The sequence below is a fragment of the Halichoeres trimaculatus genome, unplaced genomic scaffold (assembly GCF_033239565.1).
Source record: "Halichoeres trimaculatus isolate MK-OKI-2021-1 unplaced genomic scaffold, fHalTri1.1 fHalTri1_scaffold_18, whole genome shotgun sequence".
Classification (NCBI taxonomy): Eukaryota; Metazoa; Chordata; class Actinopteri; order Labriformes; family Labridae; genus Halichoeres; species Halichoeres trimaculatus.
The window spans coordinates 23,938,354-23,959,941 of record NW_027437196.1 but is presented as its reverse complement, the minus strand read 5'-3'; the positions used below and the strand labels follow the sequence as shown (position 1 = coordinate 23,959,941).

General features: G+C 39.8%; 1 protein-coding gene across 2 annotated transcripts in view; it reads right to left on the bottom strand.

Annotated features, from left to right (window-relative positions):
* LOC141807267 (partitioning defective 3 homolog) overlaps window positions 1-21,588 on the bottom strand; it is a 540,268-nt gene that overhangs the window by 307,212 nt on the left and 211,468 nt on the right. For both annotated transcript variants that reach the window (XM_074693146.1, XM_074693147.1), the window contains exons 4-5: window positions 14,745-14,929; window positions 6,252-6,389 (exon numbers count right to left, since the gene is read on the bottom strand). In XM_074693146.1, the coding sequence (XP_074549247.1) occupies window positions 6,252-6,389; window positions 14,745-14,929 (323 nt within the window). The remainder of the gene's footprint in view (window positions 1-6,251; window positions 6,390-14,744; window positions 14,930-21,588) is intronic.

Here is a 21,588-nt window from a genome sequence, read left to right as displayed (position 1 = left end):
TTAGATATTTTGGGTCTAGGGGCTTTATACACATCACCTCTAAACAGGTCAGATTCTAAAGATTGTTTTCTATAGACTTAACTACATTCAAGTTTAACAATCTAAACTCTGACACAACCACTCTGCACACTCCAGCCTCACATGCCTCTGTGAGTTGAACAGCCTCTCTGGTATTTTTAGGGTTGGAGTCAACGTGTGGGTTTTAGTCGACCTGACTTCACATTCTTGATTCATAGCAGGGGGGCGGAAAGGCCTGCTTAAATATAAATGGTGAAGTAAAGCACTTTGAGTGTATCAAACGGTGCCGTGCAGTGCAGATCTGCTTCACCTACTTCAGCCATAGAAGGAAAGGAGTCGATGTTAGAGGACGGGCTGAACTACACCGACCACCTCTTAGTTGCAGCTTCTTTCAGGCATTCACATTATAGTTAACATTGATGGCTTTTAACCCATAACATAAAAGGGTGACTTTTGCCGAATTTGGAAATAAGTTATCTGGAGATATAACCCTGAATTAACAATAGTTATATCAGAGTTATTTAACAGACTTAACTTGTAGATATGTACTAACTTAGATCATACTGTTACCATGAACTCCCAGCACACAGTTCATGTTTCACTGTACCTGTGCATTAACATGTTTTGCAATGAGGCTCATTCATTTATTCACAAAAGCACCAATCCTGCCAAAATGGATGCATTACGCCTCATTTGACTTTGTGCAAACAGCACAGATATGCTGAATGTTGTGCAGTGAGTACACTTAACCCTTTGCGTCAGCCTGGGGATTTAGGTTCTCCTTTGGATTCATTCGCTCAGATTTAGCAGCAGAAGAAACAGAAAAAAATCTGCACTTTGTGAAGAAGATCCCTAAAAACATTTGGATTTATAAAAGAAAGAACACATTATGAAGAATAATGAAAAAATGCAAAAGCCGCTGCAGAGGATTCAGACACCCACTCGTGTTTACGTCTCCAAAGTAAAGAGTATTCTTTTCTTATTTGACTGAATGGAGTTTGATGTGCTGTACTTTCAGTTTTCTCTCCTGTTTTTTCTTTCTTTAATCTTTTACTTAAGAAGCAGAACAATAAAGAAAAAGAGACAAATAATCCATGATAAACAAACTACAGCTAATTAGAGTGATTTTCCTAAAGCCTCGGTGTATATGCATGAGCTCCCTCATTATCTCTTTCAGTCTGCAGAAACTGATCACAATTGTTTTTAATGAACCCACGTGTTGTATTTTCATCATATCATACAGCTGTTCAACGTGCCAATCAAACAGACAAAGAAGACAAAATATCAGACTGTGATGTGTAAGTGTGTGTGAGTGTGTGTGTGTGTGTGTGTGGGGGAAGCAGCGATCAAGACGAAGATACAGTGAGTCGAGCAAAGACACAATGAGGCGACAAGGTGCCTCTTTGAAAGCTCGGCTGTGTCACCTCTAATGAGCGGATTTGTGTTTTGTGAATCATTTGTGTCAAACCGCTGTCAGATTACAAAGACACAGATTGAACCAAGAATTAGCCACCAGGTGGAAGGGGATTATTCACACACTGTGGCACTCCTGCTGTTATTCATTAAAGCTGCTGTGGGAAGTTTGAACTGGTAATGAAACAAACTGAGTTTAAAGCTGAGGCCTCAACATGACCTGTGGTAAGCAAACCACAGCATCAGGGATAAAACCATTTATTTCTGTGAAGTTATTTCCAGTGTTTGTTATTGTTGTTAGACACGTAAAAGCATGTTTGTTTGTTTGTTTTCCACTGGGGCTGCTTAGTTTAAAAATCCCTTTAACAGTTTGATGAAATAGGCTAGTATGAAGGATAAAGGTTCCAGATAATAACTTCAAAACATAAGCTAAAGACTCATATTGTTCTGAGCGTTTTCAACCAATTTCTCATCAAAACATCTTATCACACTTAAATGAGCAACAGCAACCTGACAAGTCCAGATATTAGTTTTATTTTAAGATACTTTCAGCCAAAAATAACAACTTTTTGATGGTATAAGAAAATAAATGGCTGCACAAGTTAAACTTTATTCATCAAAATGTTTTTTTTCTGCCGCCATATTTTCTGATAACAGTCGATGAAATCTTGCCTTGAGCTACAAATATTTTCACATATGATGAATACGTAGGCTTGTAAGGTTTTGGTTCTTCTTTGTAAACAGATATTTTGACTAAGATTAGACAAATTCACTTGGTAAGATTTCTATATTAATTTTAATATTCAATATTTTATTACTTTATTTTTATTCTTTATTTATTTTTTAAACAAAATATATGTGATACAATATAATAAAATTAAATAAAAAATAATATTAAAAAATGATATTTTAAGTGGAGAACTGTTTTCTTTGATAAACTTTCATTAATTGATGCTTTTAGCAATGTTTGGGAGCAGGGTCACGGCTTAACCACACCTCTTATGGCTTTTCTTTGTATTAAAATCTGACAATTCCCTTGTTTTCTCTTCTTCTTCACGCTACTTATCTCTTTCTGTCCTCTTATTTAAAGGACTCAGAGGAGGTTTGTCATGCCGGGGCGGAAAGGTTGATCCCCAAAGGGACTCAAAATGACTTCCAAAGAGTTGAAGTTTTATTTATTCAATGTAAATTTCATCAATAAGCATTTTGTTAAATCATATTCTTGATAGAGTCAGATATCTCAATTTTTCATCAACAGAAATATTGACTTTAGGACAGAATGTGACCCCTCAGTGATGGCAAATGTTTCATGCATGGCTGACAGTAATATTTTGTTCTTCCCTATTATAAATCCATTAAATATGAGAGGTGAAAAGAGACAGAAGGCAGAGGAAGACAAATCAGCTAAAGGTCATGGTCATGGAGTTGAACCAGTGTTCACTGCGTTGAGGACTGTGGCCTCTGCTCTACGGGTACACAGTTTAACCACTGAGCCAAACCACAGACAAATGTTTGTGTTAGGCTGAAGATGATAATGAAGCTGTTTATATGATACAGCTATGAAAATCAGCCAGAAATCCTGATGTCAGAGGGTCACAGGCTGCAGAGGAAAACAAATTACAGAGACACACCAACAGTGAGGTAAATTGACTTCAGTCTAGTTTTAGATGCAAACAATTACTTTTTCCATGCCCCTGATTTGAACATTGAGGTTCATTTTGTAAGTACCATTGAGTCTAAAAATCATAAAACTAAGAGTACAAGGTTAGAGGTAGCTCAGAGACGAATGGTTCGAAAAAGTTTTTGTGGTAAGTTTTACAGTTAGATTTTTTATTCTCAGACTTTCACCACCATGTAACAGAACTCAGCAGTCTTCACAGGTGCGGAGGCCTCCATCAGTGACATAAACCCTCATACCTCAGCTTTCACCAGGATGGATTTTCAAATAAACTGTTAAACCAGAAAGAAATCCACATTGCAGCCATAATCCAAGCTGACCAGATGAACACATCACACAGAGTTGTTTATGAAATATGTCAACGGCAACCCGTTTCAATCAACGCTTCCTCATCCAGACTCTTTTATTATCTCTTAAATTACTCCACTCACACACCTCTTCCCACAGTTCAATAATCTCACACCCTGTCTCTGCTCTTTTTCTTCCTTAACCTGTAGGAGGGATCTATTAAACACCTCCCACAGATGTCAGAGCGCGCAGTGATCGGCAGAGACTGACACACATTACTGGAAGAAATCCTCTTCACGCACAGCTCTGCGTGTCTGACACCTCCCAAGGTCAGTCCTGCTCTCTCTGCAGAGAGCCTCTGTCACTTTTAATAACTTTTAAAGGGAACATTTTTCCTCTGCTCTGACAGGCTGAGGAGGAGAGGGACCCGTCGCAGAGTGAGACAATCACAAAGCGCCGACAGAGCGAGGAGGTGTGAAGTGAGGGGACGAGGCTGCGATGACTTACACGTTGTTACTTCATAAAGAAAAGTATGAAGTCTGATGTCAGCTGTGGATCGTGTTTCGAGATGTCCTGGGCTGTGGGCAGTAATCACGCCAGTGTTTCCTGTCACTACTGTTCAAACCACTGCTGTAACATTTTGGCAAGGCATTATGACAAAAAGTCGTACAGTGTGAAACAAAGAGACATGGAAATAGTGCAAACACGGGGACCAGATCAGCTGGAACTCAAGATGTTGGTAGCAGATCCATTACCTCCTGGAGGCTTCATGCTGGGGCCTCCGTGGATCAGACTTGGTCGTCTACAGTTTGATTGATTTGGTTCTCTGTGGCTCAGAGGAAGAGTCTATCATCACAATTAAAGGTTTGTGGGCAAGACAATGAGCCCCACATTGCTCCCAGTGACATAGCATGAATGTGATGACTTAATACTGATGGTCCCCTGCAGAACCATCCTCTGTCAATAGATGGGGTGTAAAGTGATGAATGTGTCAAGCAATGTTAAAGCACATTATCAGTTGAGATGTAAAGAAGTCGGTGGCCATGTCAATAAAGGGGCCATTTAAAATTGAAAGATTTTTTTTGTTGCGTTTAGGCCACTTGTTTACACAGAAACAGCATTTTAGCCAATCTAAAACGCAAACTTTTGAGGGCTGTTTACACGACAATGGTTTTAGGGTGAAACGCAAAAGTTTTGTTGCGTTTTAGCCTCGCGTTTACACAGAAACACAATGGAAAAATGCAAGGCAAAAATGCAAACTTTTGAAAACAGCCTCCAGGGTGGGATTTTCCTGAAACGCTGCCGGCACTGTTGCCGTGTAAAGAATAAGCTGGTGTTTTCAGTGGAAATGATGATGTTACACTCTGCTTCGTGCTTCATGCATACAACAGGACAACAGGACAACAGGACAACAGTACTGCTGTGACAATCGTCCCTGAGTCTGCTGAACCTGCTGACTGTCTTTCAACAAAACGTGCATCTGTTGCTCCACTTTTGCGCTTAGTATCCCCATAAACACTGGATGATCAGCTAAACTCTACTTCGGTGGAAATCTCTCAAAAGCGGCTTTGGACAAGACATTTATAGCGCCACCTACAGGCCTGGCATGCTTACTACAGCATTTTCAGTCCGCTGATTTTTTTCTCAGCGTTTTGGCGTTTTCATATAAAACGTTGTCGTGTTAACAGGGCCTCCAAAGCAGCCTCCAGAGTGGATATTTTTCTGAAACACTGCAGCCACTTTTTTTTCCATGTAAACAGCAAGCTGGAGTTTCCAGTGAAAACAGTGACGTTACGCTCCGCCTCACACATGCAAATATAACAGTACAACAGTACCGTTGTTAAGATAATCACGGACAACAGATGGGTGCCTTTCACATTTGAAATGATACAGTACCAGTACCAGGTACCTGGAAATTGGTACCAGTGACAAAAAAAAAAAAAAAAAAAAAATGTTCAATTAAAAAAAACAACAACAACAACAAAAAAAAACGATTGGCATGTTGTGAAATGTTGTTAGAGATATCAATCAGTCAGATACAGTGATTATCTGTTTCTTAGTGTTCCGAGTTAAGGAGAAGTGCTAATAGACAATATACTCATGATCCAAAGCATATACTGCCACGGTGATAATTTGACTCATTATTCCTGTGTTACAGGAAATTATTTTATTTTGAAGTTATTCCTGTGAGCTTGATGTTGTTGGAACGTGAGGCATCGATGCAGCAGTCTCTGTTAAACTGCCTTTTTCTGTCTGTAAACAGTATTGAATTGAATTGATATGAACAGTGAAGAGTTTAGTTTAAAAGACATCTGTCTGATCCTTATTGACATGGCTGTTTATAATCCTGTCACTGATTCACCAGTTTTCCTTTTTTTTATGCTTCCATATAAAATTCAACCCACATATTTGTTGATATCTTTACAATAATCGATGAAATATGCAATCTAACCATAAGTGTTGATATTTTGACCTTTCCTTATCACGGTTTCTTGACCACAGGTCTAGCCATCACAACCTCACCCTCGCCCTCGCACAACCTGTTCACGTCCTCATCCACGTCTCTGACTCCTTCACATAAAACTCAGAGGACAAAATGTTCACTTGCTCTTCAACACCCACGCAATGACAGGTGCCATGACAGGTGATGTGATGATCAGTGTTATTATCTTCACCTGATGGTGGTCATAATGTTGACTCATCAGTGGATGACAGACATATTTCTGTCCCACAGTGGTGCGTGTTACTTAGGCAACATGGCTGTCACACACCACACCTCTGAAGACTACGTGTGTGAAACTTTAGAGTTCAGAAAAAAATTGTGTTCCTGTGTTGAAATGCATCTGTCTCATACCTGTTCTTGTCTATCCAGCCAGCGGTCCACCATAGGATGGTTGGCGCTCAGTGACGATCGAGTCATTTCTCTCTGGAACTGAGTGGACCAGCCACTCGCATCTCGAGGAAGACTCCGGTAGGCATGGGCTCCTCTGCCCTGAAAAGGAAGAAGAGGGTTTACTTTAAGGGATGACCATAACCAGTGTTTTGTGTGAACAAGTAAAAATGAACACGTTCATAAACAGGCTCATATTTACATTAATGGTGAACTGAACTGCCCAGTTTTTGACTCGGGCGTGTGAGCTTGGTTCACTCCTGGGGCAGTGAACGGCCACTCACAATCTAAGAGGTGACAGGAGGTATCCAGAGATGCTGAGCACTGTGTCTCACAGCAACAGAAGTCAGATTGACTACAGCACTCTGCATTTTCAGCGTGGCTAATCCTGTGGACAGTTCACACAGTATGGTTAGCGGCAGCAGTTCATGTGGCACCAGTGGTGGCTTTGGGCCTGCTTTATGGCATACTGCTCCAGTGCTAAAACACTGTGAGGGATAGGAATCAAAGCATAGATGACTCTAATGAAAAAAAAAAAAAATTGTAGCAAAAAATATCAATGTGACTTGGTTTATTTAAATTGGAGTGAAATAAACTTTGAGCTAGCTCACTTTTTTGTGTGAGCAGACATAACGCTGACTCTAATACAGGAGGAGGTACTGACGCCCCAAGAGGGTCAACAGTTAAGACAAATAATTTAGACTCGGTTGTCAGGATGAGAAAAACATTATAAAATGAGTTGAAGTTCTCATATCTGTGTCCTGTGATAAAAAACGGCTACAGTGCTATTTAGAGTGTGAAAAATTTGGGGTGAAAAATAGGGATGGGTACCGAATTGAGTACTTTCATAGGTACCGACCAAGTTCTGCCAAAAGTACCAGGTACCAATTTACATAAAATTGAAAGGTACCATGTTTAGGTCCCTAAACGCATTCTTGAGACTGTGAGAGTAGGCGATTTTCCATGCTGGACATGAACACAGCATTGCAAGGTTATATATTGAAGAATAAATATGTAAAAAAAAAAATTCTTATTAAACTATTTGATACTTTTTAACACAAAAACAAAAAAAGTACCGAAAATAGGTTCTGTTGAATACTGATATCAATTGCCAGGTACCAGGCATCGGTACTGTACCATTTCAAATGTGAAAGGTCTCTGGTGAAAAATCATTTTACTAGACATAATATGAGTCATATTAACTTCAGTAGTCCAGAAAAAAAGAAAGAAAAAAAAAAGTCTAATTTCAAGATATTTGAAAACAAAATTGACGCCTGAATTGCTTCTTAAATCTGCCAGTGAGGTAAGAGAAATCTTCTTCTCAAGTTTCTTGATATGAGAATAATACAGAAGAAGCTGAACAAGTGCATTTTTTTCTTTCCCCATTGGTATTTTTTTTAATCTTCACAAGCAATTTAGGCATCATTTTTGTCCTTAAAACGTCTGTAATGAGACATTTTTCTGGACTTGTCAGGTTAATGTGGCTCATATTGGGTTTAATAAGACTACTGATAAGACCGAAACTCTTGTTTAGCTTCAAGTTTTACTATTGTACAGTATCTTGTATCAGTAGAAATAGTTAGTTACATTAATCTTACTGTCACTAATGGAGCACCACTTCAAACGACTGATAAACAAAATGTTTTCCACACTGATCAATGAGCAGACACTTGTGTTGGATGGTGTGATCCACAGATTCTGGATGATAGACCTTCAGTTGTGTGAGTTGTTGTGTCTCTTGGACTTGTGCCACACACCAACACAGTGTTTTTTATTCTGGTCTCACTTCATTCCGCCCTCACCCCTAACCTTCCCCTCCGCTAAACCTGAGCCGCTAATAAGAGGCCTCTTATAATAAGACAGCCACAGCTGAGCTCTTCCATTACAGAAAAAGCACCTTCCAAAATGCTGCTGCCAAGGTAATGTCAAACACCGGCAGACCTGAGCAGACTCATTACAATAGCCACAAGCACAAAAACACATCCAGCACACCGGATTACATTCCAGACATGCTAGCTTTGGCATTGAAATCCGGGCAACTGAAGGTCAAGGTTGCTGAAGCTATTTGAATAAAAATGAAAGCAAATGAATACAAAAAAATCAAAGCAGAGACAGTGAATGCAGGGGCAGACAAAGGGAATAATTTAAAGTCTAATGAGTTGCCAAACAGCAGACTTCTTTCATGAGACATTGCACAACACGAGATGACAGAGAAGTTAATAAAGAAAAACAGTTGTTGCAGAATGAGAGGGAGGAAGAAGTGAAGAACGGTGGGAGAAAACAAGTGATAAAACAAAGGAGAGTAACAAAGAGAGCACGGCCTGTGCTCAGCAGTGAGCCATGTGTGTTTTAATGCTGCTGAATGTGGCGTGACGGGGCCTGAGGAAGCGCTGCAGACAGACTGTAAAACTCAGCCGGACATTTTGGCTCTGCAACGTTTTCTGATAGCCATCACGGCCCCTGGCCCCGCCATGCACCACAGCACGACAAAGGACCCCCCTCTCCACAAACTTTAATGACACATCAGATCGTTAAATTTGGAGAAACTCAGATCCCGCAGAGGTAGCAGTAAATCAAACAGCTCATATGCCCCGCCTCGTTCCTTTCTATGACTCTGCTAAGCGTGCCGGACCCAGAGAACCAGGTATTGTAAAGTCATTGGGAGATGTGATGAGTTTACAGTACGAGCTGATGACTGAAGACTCCCGCTGGATTATATTAAGGAGATTTAGCAGAGCCGAGTCTAACTGGACTCACTGGGACTTGAAGTGAAGGTGGCTGGCTGTTGTGTGTTCAGGAAATTACCACAGACAAAGAGGGGACGCTAAAGTTTATGACTTGTGCTCATATCATACATCATTTGGCACTGATGGTTCCTTTTGAGAACAATGTTTGCTCAGAGACTAAAATATATCAAAGTCTGCACTGACTAATATGTTCAACATCTGTAGTTGATTGAATAAAAATAGATTCGTCTTGGCCTGATGGTGAATATGTGTCAGCTGGATGTATGGCTGAGGGATGTGGAAGATTACATGTGAGACTTTCACTTTTTTATTGAAATAAATCCAGTGGACCTGTCAAAAACCAGACAGGCGTCCTCTCAGTGTGAGCTCATTACATGTCACAGCAGTCACCGCTGACGGGAAGATGACTTTAATGGATCCAATTCAGAAAACTGGTCACCTGCTGCAAACTGAAGCTGGGTCTTAGTGGTTACACCAAAGTTACATTCAGTCTGGTTGTATCTTTTTTTCCCTAGGTATTTTGTTCCAATTCAAAATTTAAATGTTGCACTATACATCGTCCTTAATATCCAAACACTTTCTAACCTACACCAGGCAGCAGATTGCAGGAACTTACAGACTTCAGTCCTAGGAACTTTTCTTCTAATCTGTTCCAAAGGTCAGAACTTGACTGCAGAGAAAGTTTTGAATTTGTTGCTCACTTCATTGGAACAAATCAAACAGAACTAGAGCTGCATAATCAGGTCTCACTGGATCGTTTTATGATGATGACAAAAAGTGGAGGTTTGCACTTTTGAGGTAAATGATGGCTCTACTTGTTGGTTCATGGATATGATGTATTATAACTAAGATGCCTGTTTGTAACTTTGTAATGTGTACAGCTGCATGTTGTGACTAATACACTCTTAGAAAAAAAGATTATTAATCTCAGTCGCATTTGTCCTGGCTATATGAAGTTTAAATGAGCAGCAGATAGAGAAAGTCATTACTAGGTGAGCCTGAATATCTGGATTTATCTTCTTCCATAACAGTTGTCATGGATTCAAGGCTTGAATTTTAAATCATGCTACTATTACCAAAGTCTAAATCAAGGCATGAGATGAGAAATGGGTCAAGGTTCCAAATCAAACCCAATTTTCTATACTGCCACCTGTAGCCCTATATGTGTAGGTGAGTATATGTGTCTGTGTATAGATCTATATACGTATATGTACCTCTTTGCAATTGTCATTGTTGTGCTCACTGCTACTCATGATTTCTCCAGTTCATCTCTCCAGGTTCTTCTTGTGATTATGACTTCAAAGACCCCAGGATACTGTCTCCTTTCAGGCTCAGTAGCTGGTTATTTGTTTCTCCTGTCTGTAGTCATCTGTTCAGTTGTTGTGGTTGTTCTCTACTGTTGTTTTGTTGTCTCTCTCTCCCCCCCTGTCTAGTCTCTTCTCTACAATCTTTTCCTTTTTCACTGTTTCTTTCCTGATATCACCTTGTTCTGGTTAAGCAGTAATCTTCAAACTTGGCAATATACGGGAGGGAAACTGTATGGATACATGTATGCGTATGTATATATATGTGCATACATACGTATGTGTGTGTGTATGTATATGTATGTATGTGTATTTATGTATAAAATATATATATATAATAAAAAAAAAAAAAAAAAAACACTAATAAAGAGTACCATTTTAACACTCAAGGGCAGCTCTATACATTAACGGCTCCCTTTGGAAAAGCAAATGTGTTCTGCACAATACGGCAGCCAGACCATAATTCTGTTGTCGTGACGCTGAACAGGACAAGGGGAAAAAAAAAAAAAAAAAAAAAAAGAAATGGGTCAAGGTTACTGGTATGGACATAAAGGACGGGTCATTAAGACAAAGAAACAGAGGCTCCATAGAGGGAAATATTACACCCGAATATTTAATCTGAAGAGTTTTTTTTTATTTTTATTATTATTATTTTTTTTTTATCATGAAATAATCAAACTGAACTCTGCCTCAGTCAACAGAAGATCTTGAGCTTTAAACAGCTAACCCTGTGAAGCCTGACCTGTCAAAAAAAGCCAGATTTTTTTTTCTTGAAACAAAATGTTTATTGACTCTTTAAACAAATTCCACAAAAAATGTTTTATCACTTTGTTTACAATATATTTTTGTATCATATTTGACATATTTGGCAGTTTGGGCTACTATTTTTGTAAAGTTTTTACTAAATATGCACTTTTTCAATGCAGAACAAACTTGTTAAAAAAAATAAACAACTTCTTGATTCTGAGCAATAACCCCCCCCCCCCCCCCCCCAAAAAAAAAATAAATAAATAAATAAATAAAATAAAATAAAATAAAAATAAAAATAAAAATAAAAATAAAAATAAAATAAAGAAATAAAATTAAATTAAATAAAATTAAAAAATGTGGATGATTTCATGTGAGCAGCCATTTCAAAAATGGCCTGGCATTAGCCAAACTGAATTAGGTATTCATTTATTCATTTTTTCATTCCAAAACATTCTTGTCACAGAGAGTTTCTAGCTGTTTATGAAAGAGACTGAACTTTATACAGATGATTTTTTTGTCCTAAAAATCAAATAACAGCAGCACCAGAGATTTTTTTGAATTCTTACTTAAGTTCTGACAGTCAAAATACATGTAGGTCTGGGTAAAGTTTCTCTTGCTGAAACCGCATCCTTTTAAAACATGCATTAGTTTTTAGACTCTCCAGCTCAAAGACAGGCCAGAAAAGAAGCCATCCTGACAAAATAAAAGTTCCACCTCTTATTTCTTTCCTCACCCTCTGCTGAGAGTGTACTGTTACATTGTTGAGGCTCTGACAACTAAAGTGTCTTTAAATAGGATTATCAGTCACAGCTTCCAGACACATTAATCACACCAAGGTTTGCAGTGTCACGTTTCCAGCGCTTAATCATGTCCCGTTTTTTAACCTCACTGTTTTATTCCCCAACATATCTCTTTCCCGGCAGGCAGTAAAGGCCTGTCAGCACCACGTGGGGGCAGCCATTTTGGGAAGTTAATTGGCTTTCTTTCTCTCTCTGAAGCTGCAGGGAGGATGTACCTGAGCGCTGCTTTTTTAGGATTTATAATCAAAGTGTAAGTATGTCTCAGAAAAAGGTGAAATGGGAACAAAGAGGAAGTGTTTAACAATCCGTGCTCGTCTGTTTTTGGCAGACGAGATGGGGTGTTATCAGAAAGAACTAGTTTCAGATAAAGGGTATCTATGCCACTGCTGGATATCTGCAAGCAGGGCAGCGCAGGGTTCATATCAAATGTTATCTCTTTGATTTGGGGAGCAGAGGAGAGGAGAAATGGAAATGAAGGAAGAAAGTAAGAAAGTTAAAAACAGAAAGACTGCCGGAGGTTAGAAGATTTCATATCTCTGACATTATAATTGATGCAACTCCAGTTCATCTGCTGCACCACAAAATAACTCCTGGCTATCAAGCTGTTTGAACCAGCACATGGGGGGAGCTGTCTCAAAGTAACTAAGTCACTTGTTAAGAAGTTCCATCCTGGTACCTCATCAGAAAACTATATGAAGAGTCCATCGCTTACCTCCCCGGAAAATCATCTCATATCATGAGGACTTGTCCACTCTGCAAGACTGTGGACCAGCTGAGCACCAAAATGCTGCATTTCTCTATGCCAAGCCAGTAAAGGCAAAGCTGTGACAACATATCAAGTACAAGTGTACAAAGCACGAGTGAGAAGGCAGACTGCCAGGCTGTCAGCTGATTTCAACTGAGGTGTGCAGCTCCCATGAACTAATGCAATGCTTTATCCTAATTTATCAGTTTTAGATTTTTGCACTGAAATTCTGTAAATGGGTCATGATAACGGACACATGAAGTGGGAAGATAGCATTATCCCTTAAGGCGGGTACACACTACAGGATAATCGGGGCGATTCTCGTCCCCATCTCCTTCTTATAGCCAAAGCCAGAAAAAGGCCCGATTGTCAGATGTCTGCAAATGACATTGTGATTTGCCTATGGTGTGGGGTGTGTTAAGAGTGATTGTATGGGGCCCTCTTGAGAGGAGCCGAGCAGCTACAGCATGTAATGTCAGCATAGACTGTAAAAAAAAAAAGGACGTCATTTTGCTCAGCTTGTAGTGAGGTCACCTCAAAAACTGCTCCCCCTGGTGACTGGTTGCAGTATAGGTAAAAAAAAATCTGTCATTCCAGATGGGCAGTGGTCAAACTTTAAAAACATAATACACCTCGTAAAAATGTTTCTCACATCTGATTGTTGTGGTGATTTAAAGGTACCATTTGGCTGCCTTGTATTAAGGTCCTCTTTTTTTCTGAATTTTCGTTTTCATTAGTTATACAAGGTTGAAAACATGGTTTTGTGTCATGTTTTACGATGATTGACAGCTGCAGTTCTCGTGTATTTTTTCGGGAATTGTAAAATATGTCCGGAGATAGAGTCAAGAAGTAATTAGATTCTTAGAAAAACAATATAAAAACAACACTTTTGTCACCCAACTCCACTCAGATTCTCCCAGAATCCCTCACAGTCTGTACTGAGCAGACTCTGGCTGAACAACTGTTTCAATGGCTGCGCCTGTGATGGGGGTATTTTGGCTTCAAAACCTTACAATGATAAATGGGGGAGCCACACTGTCCACTCTATAAACAGTCTATGAATGTCACGTGTACCACAGCAAAGTCAATCAAGGCGTAAGCTGACTGACTGAAGAGGAAGTAAGAAATCTATCCGTGGTACTTGGGATGACTTTACTTACCACCAACTCGCATTGTTATTCATACAGCCCATAACCCTGTCATGTTTGTTTACACCAAAGTCACATTTTACTACGTGAGATTTGGAAAATTTAGTGTCAAGAAGCAGATACTCTGCTGAAGAATTGGTTAGTGTGTGATTTGCTCTGGAGTGCAGACCACACACTTAAAGATCAGAAGAGAGAGATCTTGTGCGATCTATCTTTTTTTATTGTGGTATTCTGCTTTCATAAAGTACCAAAGCTGGATGTTCAAACAAAACATGCAGACTTTCAAACCTCTACAAAATGTTGAAGTAATCTCTGAACCTGTCTGCAAACGGTCCATTCTAAAAATAACTCTAGATCCATGGGAGGTTTTCATGAGACTAGCAGATAATGATGAGGTCATCACATCAGGATCTCTTGCCTGGTTCGTGGCACATTAGAGGGTGGGCCTAAAACACCAAGGTCTACCCAAGGCTCTGCCTCCATCAGGCTTGATCAATTAGAGGGGTAAGGGGTTGTGGTGTGTTGTGGTTGTGGGAGTCTTAAAGAGCGTTTCAGAATGAGGCTGATAAGGGCTTTCTAAGGGTTTTCTGAAAACACCAGAGAGAGAGGGAAAAAACAGTTTTTTTTTTTTTTTTTTTTTTTTCCAAACGGGAAATCATGTAAAGCTGGGGCACCAGAAGGATAGCGCTAAGAATATGAGAGCACAATACCTCCTATTGACGCAAAACATGTGGAAAAGGTTTAGATAGTGTTGATTTGGGCAAACTATTGAACAAAAGTTTAATTCAAAGTCACATCTTTCAAAAGGTTTTTGAGTATCAGCCTCGATAAGTCCACATAAATATGACAAAGTGATATATTGTAGTTTGAAATCTTTATGAAGTGTTTCCTGGATAGCAGTCAAATGTAAAAGCCAAGAAACATACTTCCTTCAGAGCTTATCTAACCAGATCTATATGTTACCTTTCTCTCCAGGCTGCCAGTGGCAGCGCTTGTGTTTGCTTTGTGGTTGTACTTTTGGAAGCCGGCAGTGGTGGACCAGCGAGCGGGGTTCTTTCTGGACGGTTCCTCTGGAATAACCACGACCTCACCCAGAGGGAGGCCTGCCAGGGAGGGGTCACTGCTGCGACGGACACTGAGGGGCATATCTGTGAAGCGAGGGTGGAAAGAGAAAGAATGAGAGGAGGAACGGTGAGTAAAGAGGAGTAAAAACAGCTTCGGACTGTGCACTGCTTTAATAATATAAATCCACAGAGAACTTTCCATCTCAGCGTTCCAACAGTGGCGCATTTCAGGGGCCACTGCTCTGTCTGGAAGCCATAAGACCTCGACATTACCTCTCTGACTGCACTATACGTCAACTTAAACATGGGAAGTGGTGATTATAAGCACTGTTGTTTCCATAAAAGGCGTATTGAGCCCAAAGGAAACATTGTACAAGTCAAGAATGAGAGGTTTGGCTTGGCTCGAGTCCTGCTGTAGTGAAAGAATTATACTGTAGTTACACTTTTATCTGGAAAATTACCCATAGAGCCATAAATAAAGTAAATATTAGGAAAAAAGGTGTATGTGAAAAATTACCCAAACTCCTTCTCTCAGCCTAGCCACCTTAAAATAACAATTACATCTGTAATTATGGCTAAATTGCTCGTATATTATGATCTGACTAAAGAAAGAGGTCATTCGTACAGACTGTACAAGCCACTGAAACCGATTCTGGAAAGTTTCCTCAGAGTGAACCAGGGTCCCACAAGCTAAATCACTCCTGCCATCAAACATCCACTCGGAGCTCCGCAGGAAACTCTGCTGCATGTTACAGCTGCCGCAGTGACCGATCTGCAAGCAAATCTGTGTGTAAAGTTCTCAGGTTTGATCAGAGCTGCCAAAACAAGTAGAAGGAAAGAAGTCAGTCCACACTTCACACTCCAGCTAAAACATTCAGTGAGAAATCATGCTGATGTCTGTTACACAGGCAGGGCTGTAAGTAAATCCAAGAGCTGGAGTGTGAATCATCTGGATTTTCCCAAAAGGCCATATGGATTTGTTTATAACGTTCGAGCAGCCTGCGCGTAACACCCATAATTATGCAAATAGTTGGGTAACCACCTGTCATCCATCAGCGGATCATTGCAGTGAGCATATGCCGGTGCTAAGCTCCCATCTGATACACCGGAGACATGTCTTAGTGGTGGAAGCGACGCATTTTAATCACGGCTTACGCTGCGCTGCAACTCGTGCGTTTTTAATATTGTGACAAGACTGGGAGCCCTGAATGCTGCTGTAAGTGTTTCTTATAGCTGCCTGCAGGGTAACTGAGAGTGAGGGAAGAGTAATTATGACTAAATCCCCAAAATAAAGGTGAGATAAACATGTTTGTCAGCGCCTTTATACCTCAGACAGACAAATCACACTGTTTCACCAAACACCGGTCTCTGTGTCTTTTGACACAACCTTCACCTGCAACGGTCTAAGATACTCACGTCAAGAAAAGATCTCTTATGATACATCCTTCCTTCTTTACTTATAGTTACACTTCTACATGAAGGAGTCTTTGAGAGCATATGAACACCCCTAATTTTCTTCTGTAACGTTGTTGGTTTGAGCAAGTACTGCATTTTCTCCATGGTATTAATCAGGCTTTTTTATTAGGGTTCATTTTACTTAGGTTTCAATTTTAATGCAAAAATACAAAGGATCTGCTGTATCAATTGGAAAATCTATACATTCAATACTTATCTGACTCGGCGGCCCTGTTTACACAACAACGTTTCATCTGAAAATGCTAAAACGCAGTGAAAATGCAGTAGAAAAAACATCTGTGTTTACACGGAAACGCCTAGGGACTGAAAACACTGTAGTAAACATGCCAGGCCTGTAGGTGGCGCTATAACTGTCTTGTCCAGAAGCCACTTTTGAGAGATCTCCACCCAAGGAGAGTTGAGCTGATCATCTGGTGTGTAGGGGAATGCAAAGTTCAGAAGTGGAGCGACAGATGCTCATTTTGTTGAAAGAAAATCAGCAGATTCAGTAGATTAAGCAGCACAAGCACAACACGGCAGTCCGAGGTGAACGAAACAACGGTGCTGTTGGACTGTTGTATGCACATGTGTGAAGTGGAGTGTGACGTCAGCGTTTCCACTGAAAATGATGGCTTACTGTTTACATAGCAATGGTGGTAGCATTCTAGAAAAATTCCACTCTGGAAGCCGTTTTCATAAGTGTGCGTTTTAGGTCGCAAGGCCGAAATGCAACAATACTTTTGTGTTTCACCCTTTCACCCGTTGTTGCTTCTGTAAACGGTCCCCCCTATTGATCAGACATCTGTGAGGTTATTTTGATGCCTCTGAACTGGGAACACTGACTGAGCCTTAAACACATCAAGTGAGGGGACAGCAGGTGATTAAGTACAAGGTTGGACAAAGTGTGAGATCAAAAAAATTAAATACTTCAACTTTAACATTTTTAACCCATAGCATGATGTGTTTAGGTGTTTCAGTATTTTCAACACCTTTTAAAATGCTTGTGGTTTAAAGGATGGCGTACAGAACAGCAGCTCCCAGCCCTTGAAAACTCATTATGTTGATTAAACCAGTTGATCTGGCACTAAAATTCAGTGGAAAAACAAAAATGTACCATCTATTTGTAGCTTCTGGAGTTGTCGGATAAAAATGTGTCAAATTTGTTTTTCACATAAGAGAATTTGTGTAAAAAAATGTGATTTAATTAGCCCAGCTAAGATCCTCACCCTGCCTCAAAGAAGTGTTCAACATTTCTGTCATATCTTATTCCCTGTTTTCAATAACATTATAATTGGAAGTAGAAAAATAAATTGTGAAGCACTGGTGATAAAACTATCAAATATTTTACTTCTTGTTGAGAGACTAACTCTAAAATATGCTGTTTTTATTTTCTCCAGAGCAGGAAACATTTCTGTCCTGACGCCTCCAGAAGCAGACAGTTGACATTATAACAAAAATATTATTTTCAGACACTTGTTGAAACTAATGACAATGGCATTTTTATCAGAAAGGAAGTCAAGTTGTTTACCTAGTTGAAGAACGGCACAGATAGCCCAGGTTGAAAAATGTTTACACCACTGTTTACATGAGACATAAAGGTGAAATAGAGCTCGTCAATAATCTCAAACTGTGTTTTAAAATTCTTCCTGTCGTTGCTTGCTCTCACACTGGGTTTGATAAAGTTTCAGTCTTAGTTTTAAAACACTCAGTGTAACTTCTGCCAACAGAAATATTTGAGTCTTCATCCCGTCGTAGTGAAAACGATCAGTTGTCAGCGTTGGTCCCGCGGCACAGTCCTCTCCTTCCTCTGTGAGCCGGGGGACCCTGACAGGCAGACTTCATATGCAAATCAATGAATCATGACATCTGGAAACTTCCAGAAACTTTCTCGGCCACCAAAAAAAAAAAAGCAGTAGAGCCGGAATCTGGGTTTCAAACCTCATTTTTGAAGTAACTTGAGTTAATAAAAGTTGGTGTCTCATGGGGGAATCATTGCTGCAAGACAAATTTTCATGCCGAAACAGGTAAAAACCACAGCTTCCCCAACACTTCCTCCTCACAAACCGCTCTGTCCACAAAAAACACGCCAACAGCAGCAACAGCAGAAGCTTTCATTCTCTCCATTCCTCTCCGAGAAGTGTTTCATTTATTTTGGCCGGTTTCTGAAGCCTTCCTGAAAAGAGGTTTGGAAATTGAGTAAAGAAACCACCGCTAGCAGCCATACGGGCAGTCATTGTGCATCTACTTTTAAATTAGGTCGAAGATTCAATAATGGCATTTAATAGACTTTGCCCCCCTTGCGGTAACCGCCGGTTCACGTCCAGTTCAGGGCTCTAATGGGGTTCACCTCAGACAGCGGGGGTAATTAACGTCCAGTGTTATCCTACATGACAGGATTAGAGATGACACGCAGACACAAATGCAGAGAGACAGCGAGTGAGAGAGAGATCCATGAAGACAGGGAGGAAAATAAGAGAGGTTTCAGGGAAGTAATGGATAAAAAAACAAGAGGCTGGGATATCATATGAATCAGAAATGTCAAATCCAATCAATTACAGTGTTTTCCACCTCAGACATTCCATAATCCCTCTGATATGTCTTTGATTTCTGAATAATACTTCAAATTAAAAGCCTGGGTGTTTTTCTCAGAATGCCATAAAGCTGGACACGTCTCTGCTTCCTATGAAACAGTGACAGCACCAATCTGTCTTGATGCAGCACGACTGTGTCCAGATGCTCATACACTAAATACGTCTGATGCCAGGAACGATTCACGTTTCCCACCATCTAAAAAAACACACCAATGTGACCATCACCCCAAATGACAAAGAAACGCAGGCTGAAAAAGCACAGATGAGAAAGTTTGCAGCTAAACTTCTGAATTTCTCATAGAAATGTCTTCTTACATCATGTGTTGATACATGATATGATCTAAATTTCATTTGGTTTCCCTTCATAAATCAGTAGATTTATCAAACTGCCGCTGTTCATCCCTTTCTTTCCCTAAACACACGGATTGAAACCTGATTACAAATGAATATGAGGTCATGCTGTAACTTAAAAGATTATAATGAATTTTGTATTTCTTTTTTTCAAAATACAGGAAAGCACTAGTAGAAGAAGTGGAATTTATAAATCTATCCATTTTCTTCCTCTTATCTTAGACTTAGTCATGGTGACAGCAAGCTGAGGAAGTCAACCCCTGTGTCCCTCTCCCAAACAATGATTTCCTGCTCCTCCAGAGAGGTCCCTGACACTGCCAGTATATAATCCCTGCAGCAAGCTCCGAGTCTACCCCGAGGTTCCCCTCTAGCTGGAGAAAAAGCTCCAAAAGGAGGCATCCAGGTCACATCCTGATCAGACACCTGAACCATCCCGGCTGGCACCTTTTGATGCCACAGAGTAACAGCTCTACTCTTAGCTCCCTCTGGATGTCCCAGCTCCTGACCCCTCTCTGTGGCTGACTCATTGTGTCTGTCGTCTTATTCTTTCTGTCGCTGCTCAAAGCTCAGGTCCATAGGTTAGAGCTCAAATATATTGTTTGGTAGAGCAGGAGCTTTACCTTCACATACAGCCTCTTCTTCATCATCCTCTCTGAAATAAGTACATATGCTGAGGAGGATTATTCAGATCAGTAAAGATCCTGAGAGAGGTGTCTACATTTGAACTTTATCTTCAGTATAGCAGTATTTTCCACAATTGTCTTTTGATTTACTTTTATCTAAAAACTGGCAGTTAATTCTAAAGTTTATTTTTGTTCTCGGCATGATTTTTCAGGGATGTTCATAGGGATCTTTTTTTTTTTTTTAACTTTAGAATCAGATATCCAATCATTGATGATAAGTTGTCTTAAGTCACCACAGTGAGTTGGCAGCAGGAGCTAACGTGAACTTTAAACTGATTCAGGCCTTTGTATTGTTGAAATCAAGCTGACAAACCATTGAAGCCTTCACCGACTTTCTCTTTGCTTTACAAAAACTGTGAAAATCTGGCTCTACAAAAGTTTTTTCCTTTGAAAAAACCTGTTTCAAATTATATCCTAAAGGCCACGTTTGTCTGTCTGTTTGTGAACAACATAACTCAAAAAGTAACAAACAGATTTTGATGAAATTTTCAGGAAATTTTCAAAATGAGATAAGGAAGAAGTGATTAAAGTTTGGAGGTGATCTGGATCACTGTCTAGAGCCAGGACTTTTCTAAAGGATTCTTTATCATAGTGAGATAGGGCTGTTTTCACCATATGTGTATATAACTCCATAATAAATGGTTGGATTGATTTGCAAAACAATAGAAGACAAGGTCACCATAATTTCTGACAGATGTAAAAGTACAATCCAGATCCTGGCAATATTCTGGATACCAAGATCAAAAATATGAAATATGTACTGGGTCATCATAATTTATAACACTTACAAATTATCGTAGAAACCTGCAACTAACACCAAATTGTAGTAGACAGTCTGCTGAAAGGAAGTATAACATTAAAGTAGGACTAAAGTGTTGGTGACAATCACAATATGATTGGCAGAGGTTTGAGCTCTCTGAATGCTTTTGTATTTATTTATTTATTTATTTATTTACTTACCCCATAAACTTAATGGTGGACATTATGTTTATGGAGGAAAATGCACATTTTCCAACACGCCTAGCACCTTAAATCTAAACTGAGGGGTTGCATCCTTTGCAGGCCACATACGTAACAACCGAGGCTGTCCCACTGTCCGGTCTGCGTCACAGAGAACACATCAGGTGGATCCTTTGCAACCAAACACATCCTGTGACTGTTTCAGCAACAAATCAAACAAAGATTGGCGGATGCTTAAGCAGCTTAGTAACACACTGTTTAATCATAACATTCTGTCAAAACAGGTTCTAAGAGTCAGACAGTTAGCTATTTGTTGATTCCAGTGTAAGGGAGGGAAACTGCTGGTGATGTATTCAGAAAAACCTCCATAGACAAGACCAGTTGCTCCCAAAGTGGGGGTCAGGACCCACATGGGGTTGTGAAACACTGATATTGGGTTGCAAAGTGCCTTCCAAAGTCATAAATCCATTTTTGTAATGGACAGCAAAAGTAGAGATTGTATTTTGTCTGAAACCATGCATACGGAAATTTTTTAGTTGGTTTTTAACTTTTATTTTCCTGCATTAGGAACCTATTGTTCTTAAGGTGATCAAGGAAGGATAAAATTGGTAACAGTGGCAGAAGGTTCACGGTCGTCTAAAATTCTACAGATCAGCTGAATGAAGTATTCTTGAGGTCTTTGTTCATTCTTGTCAGATTTTGG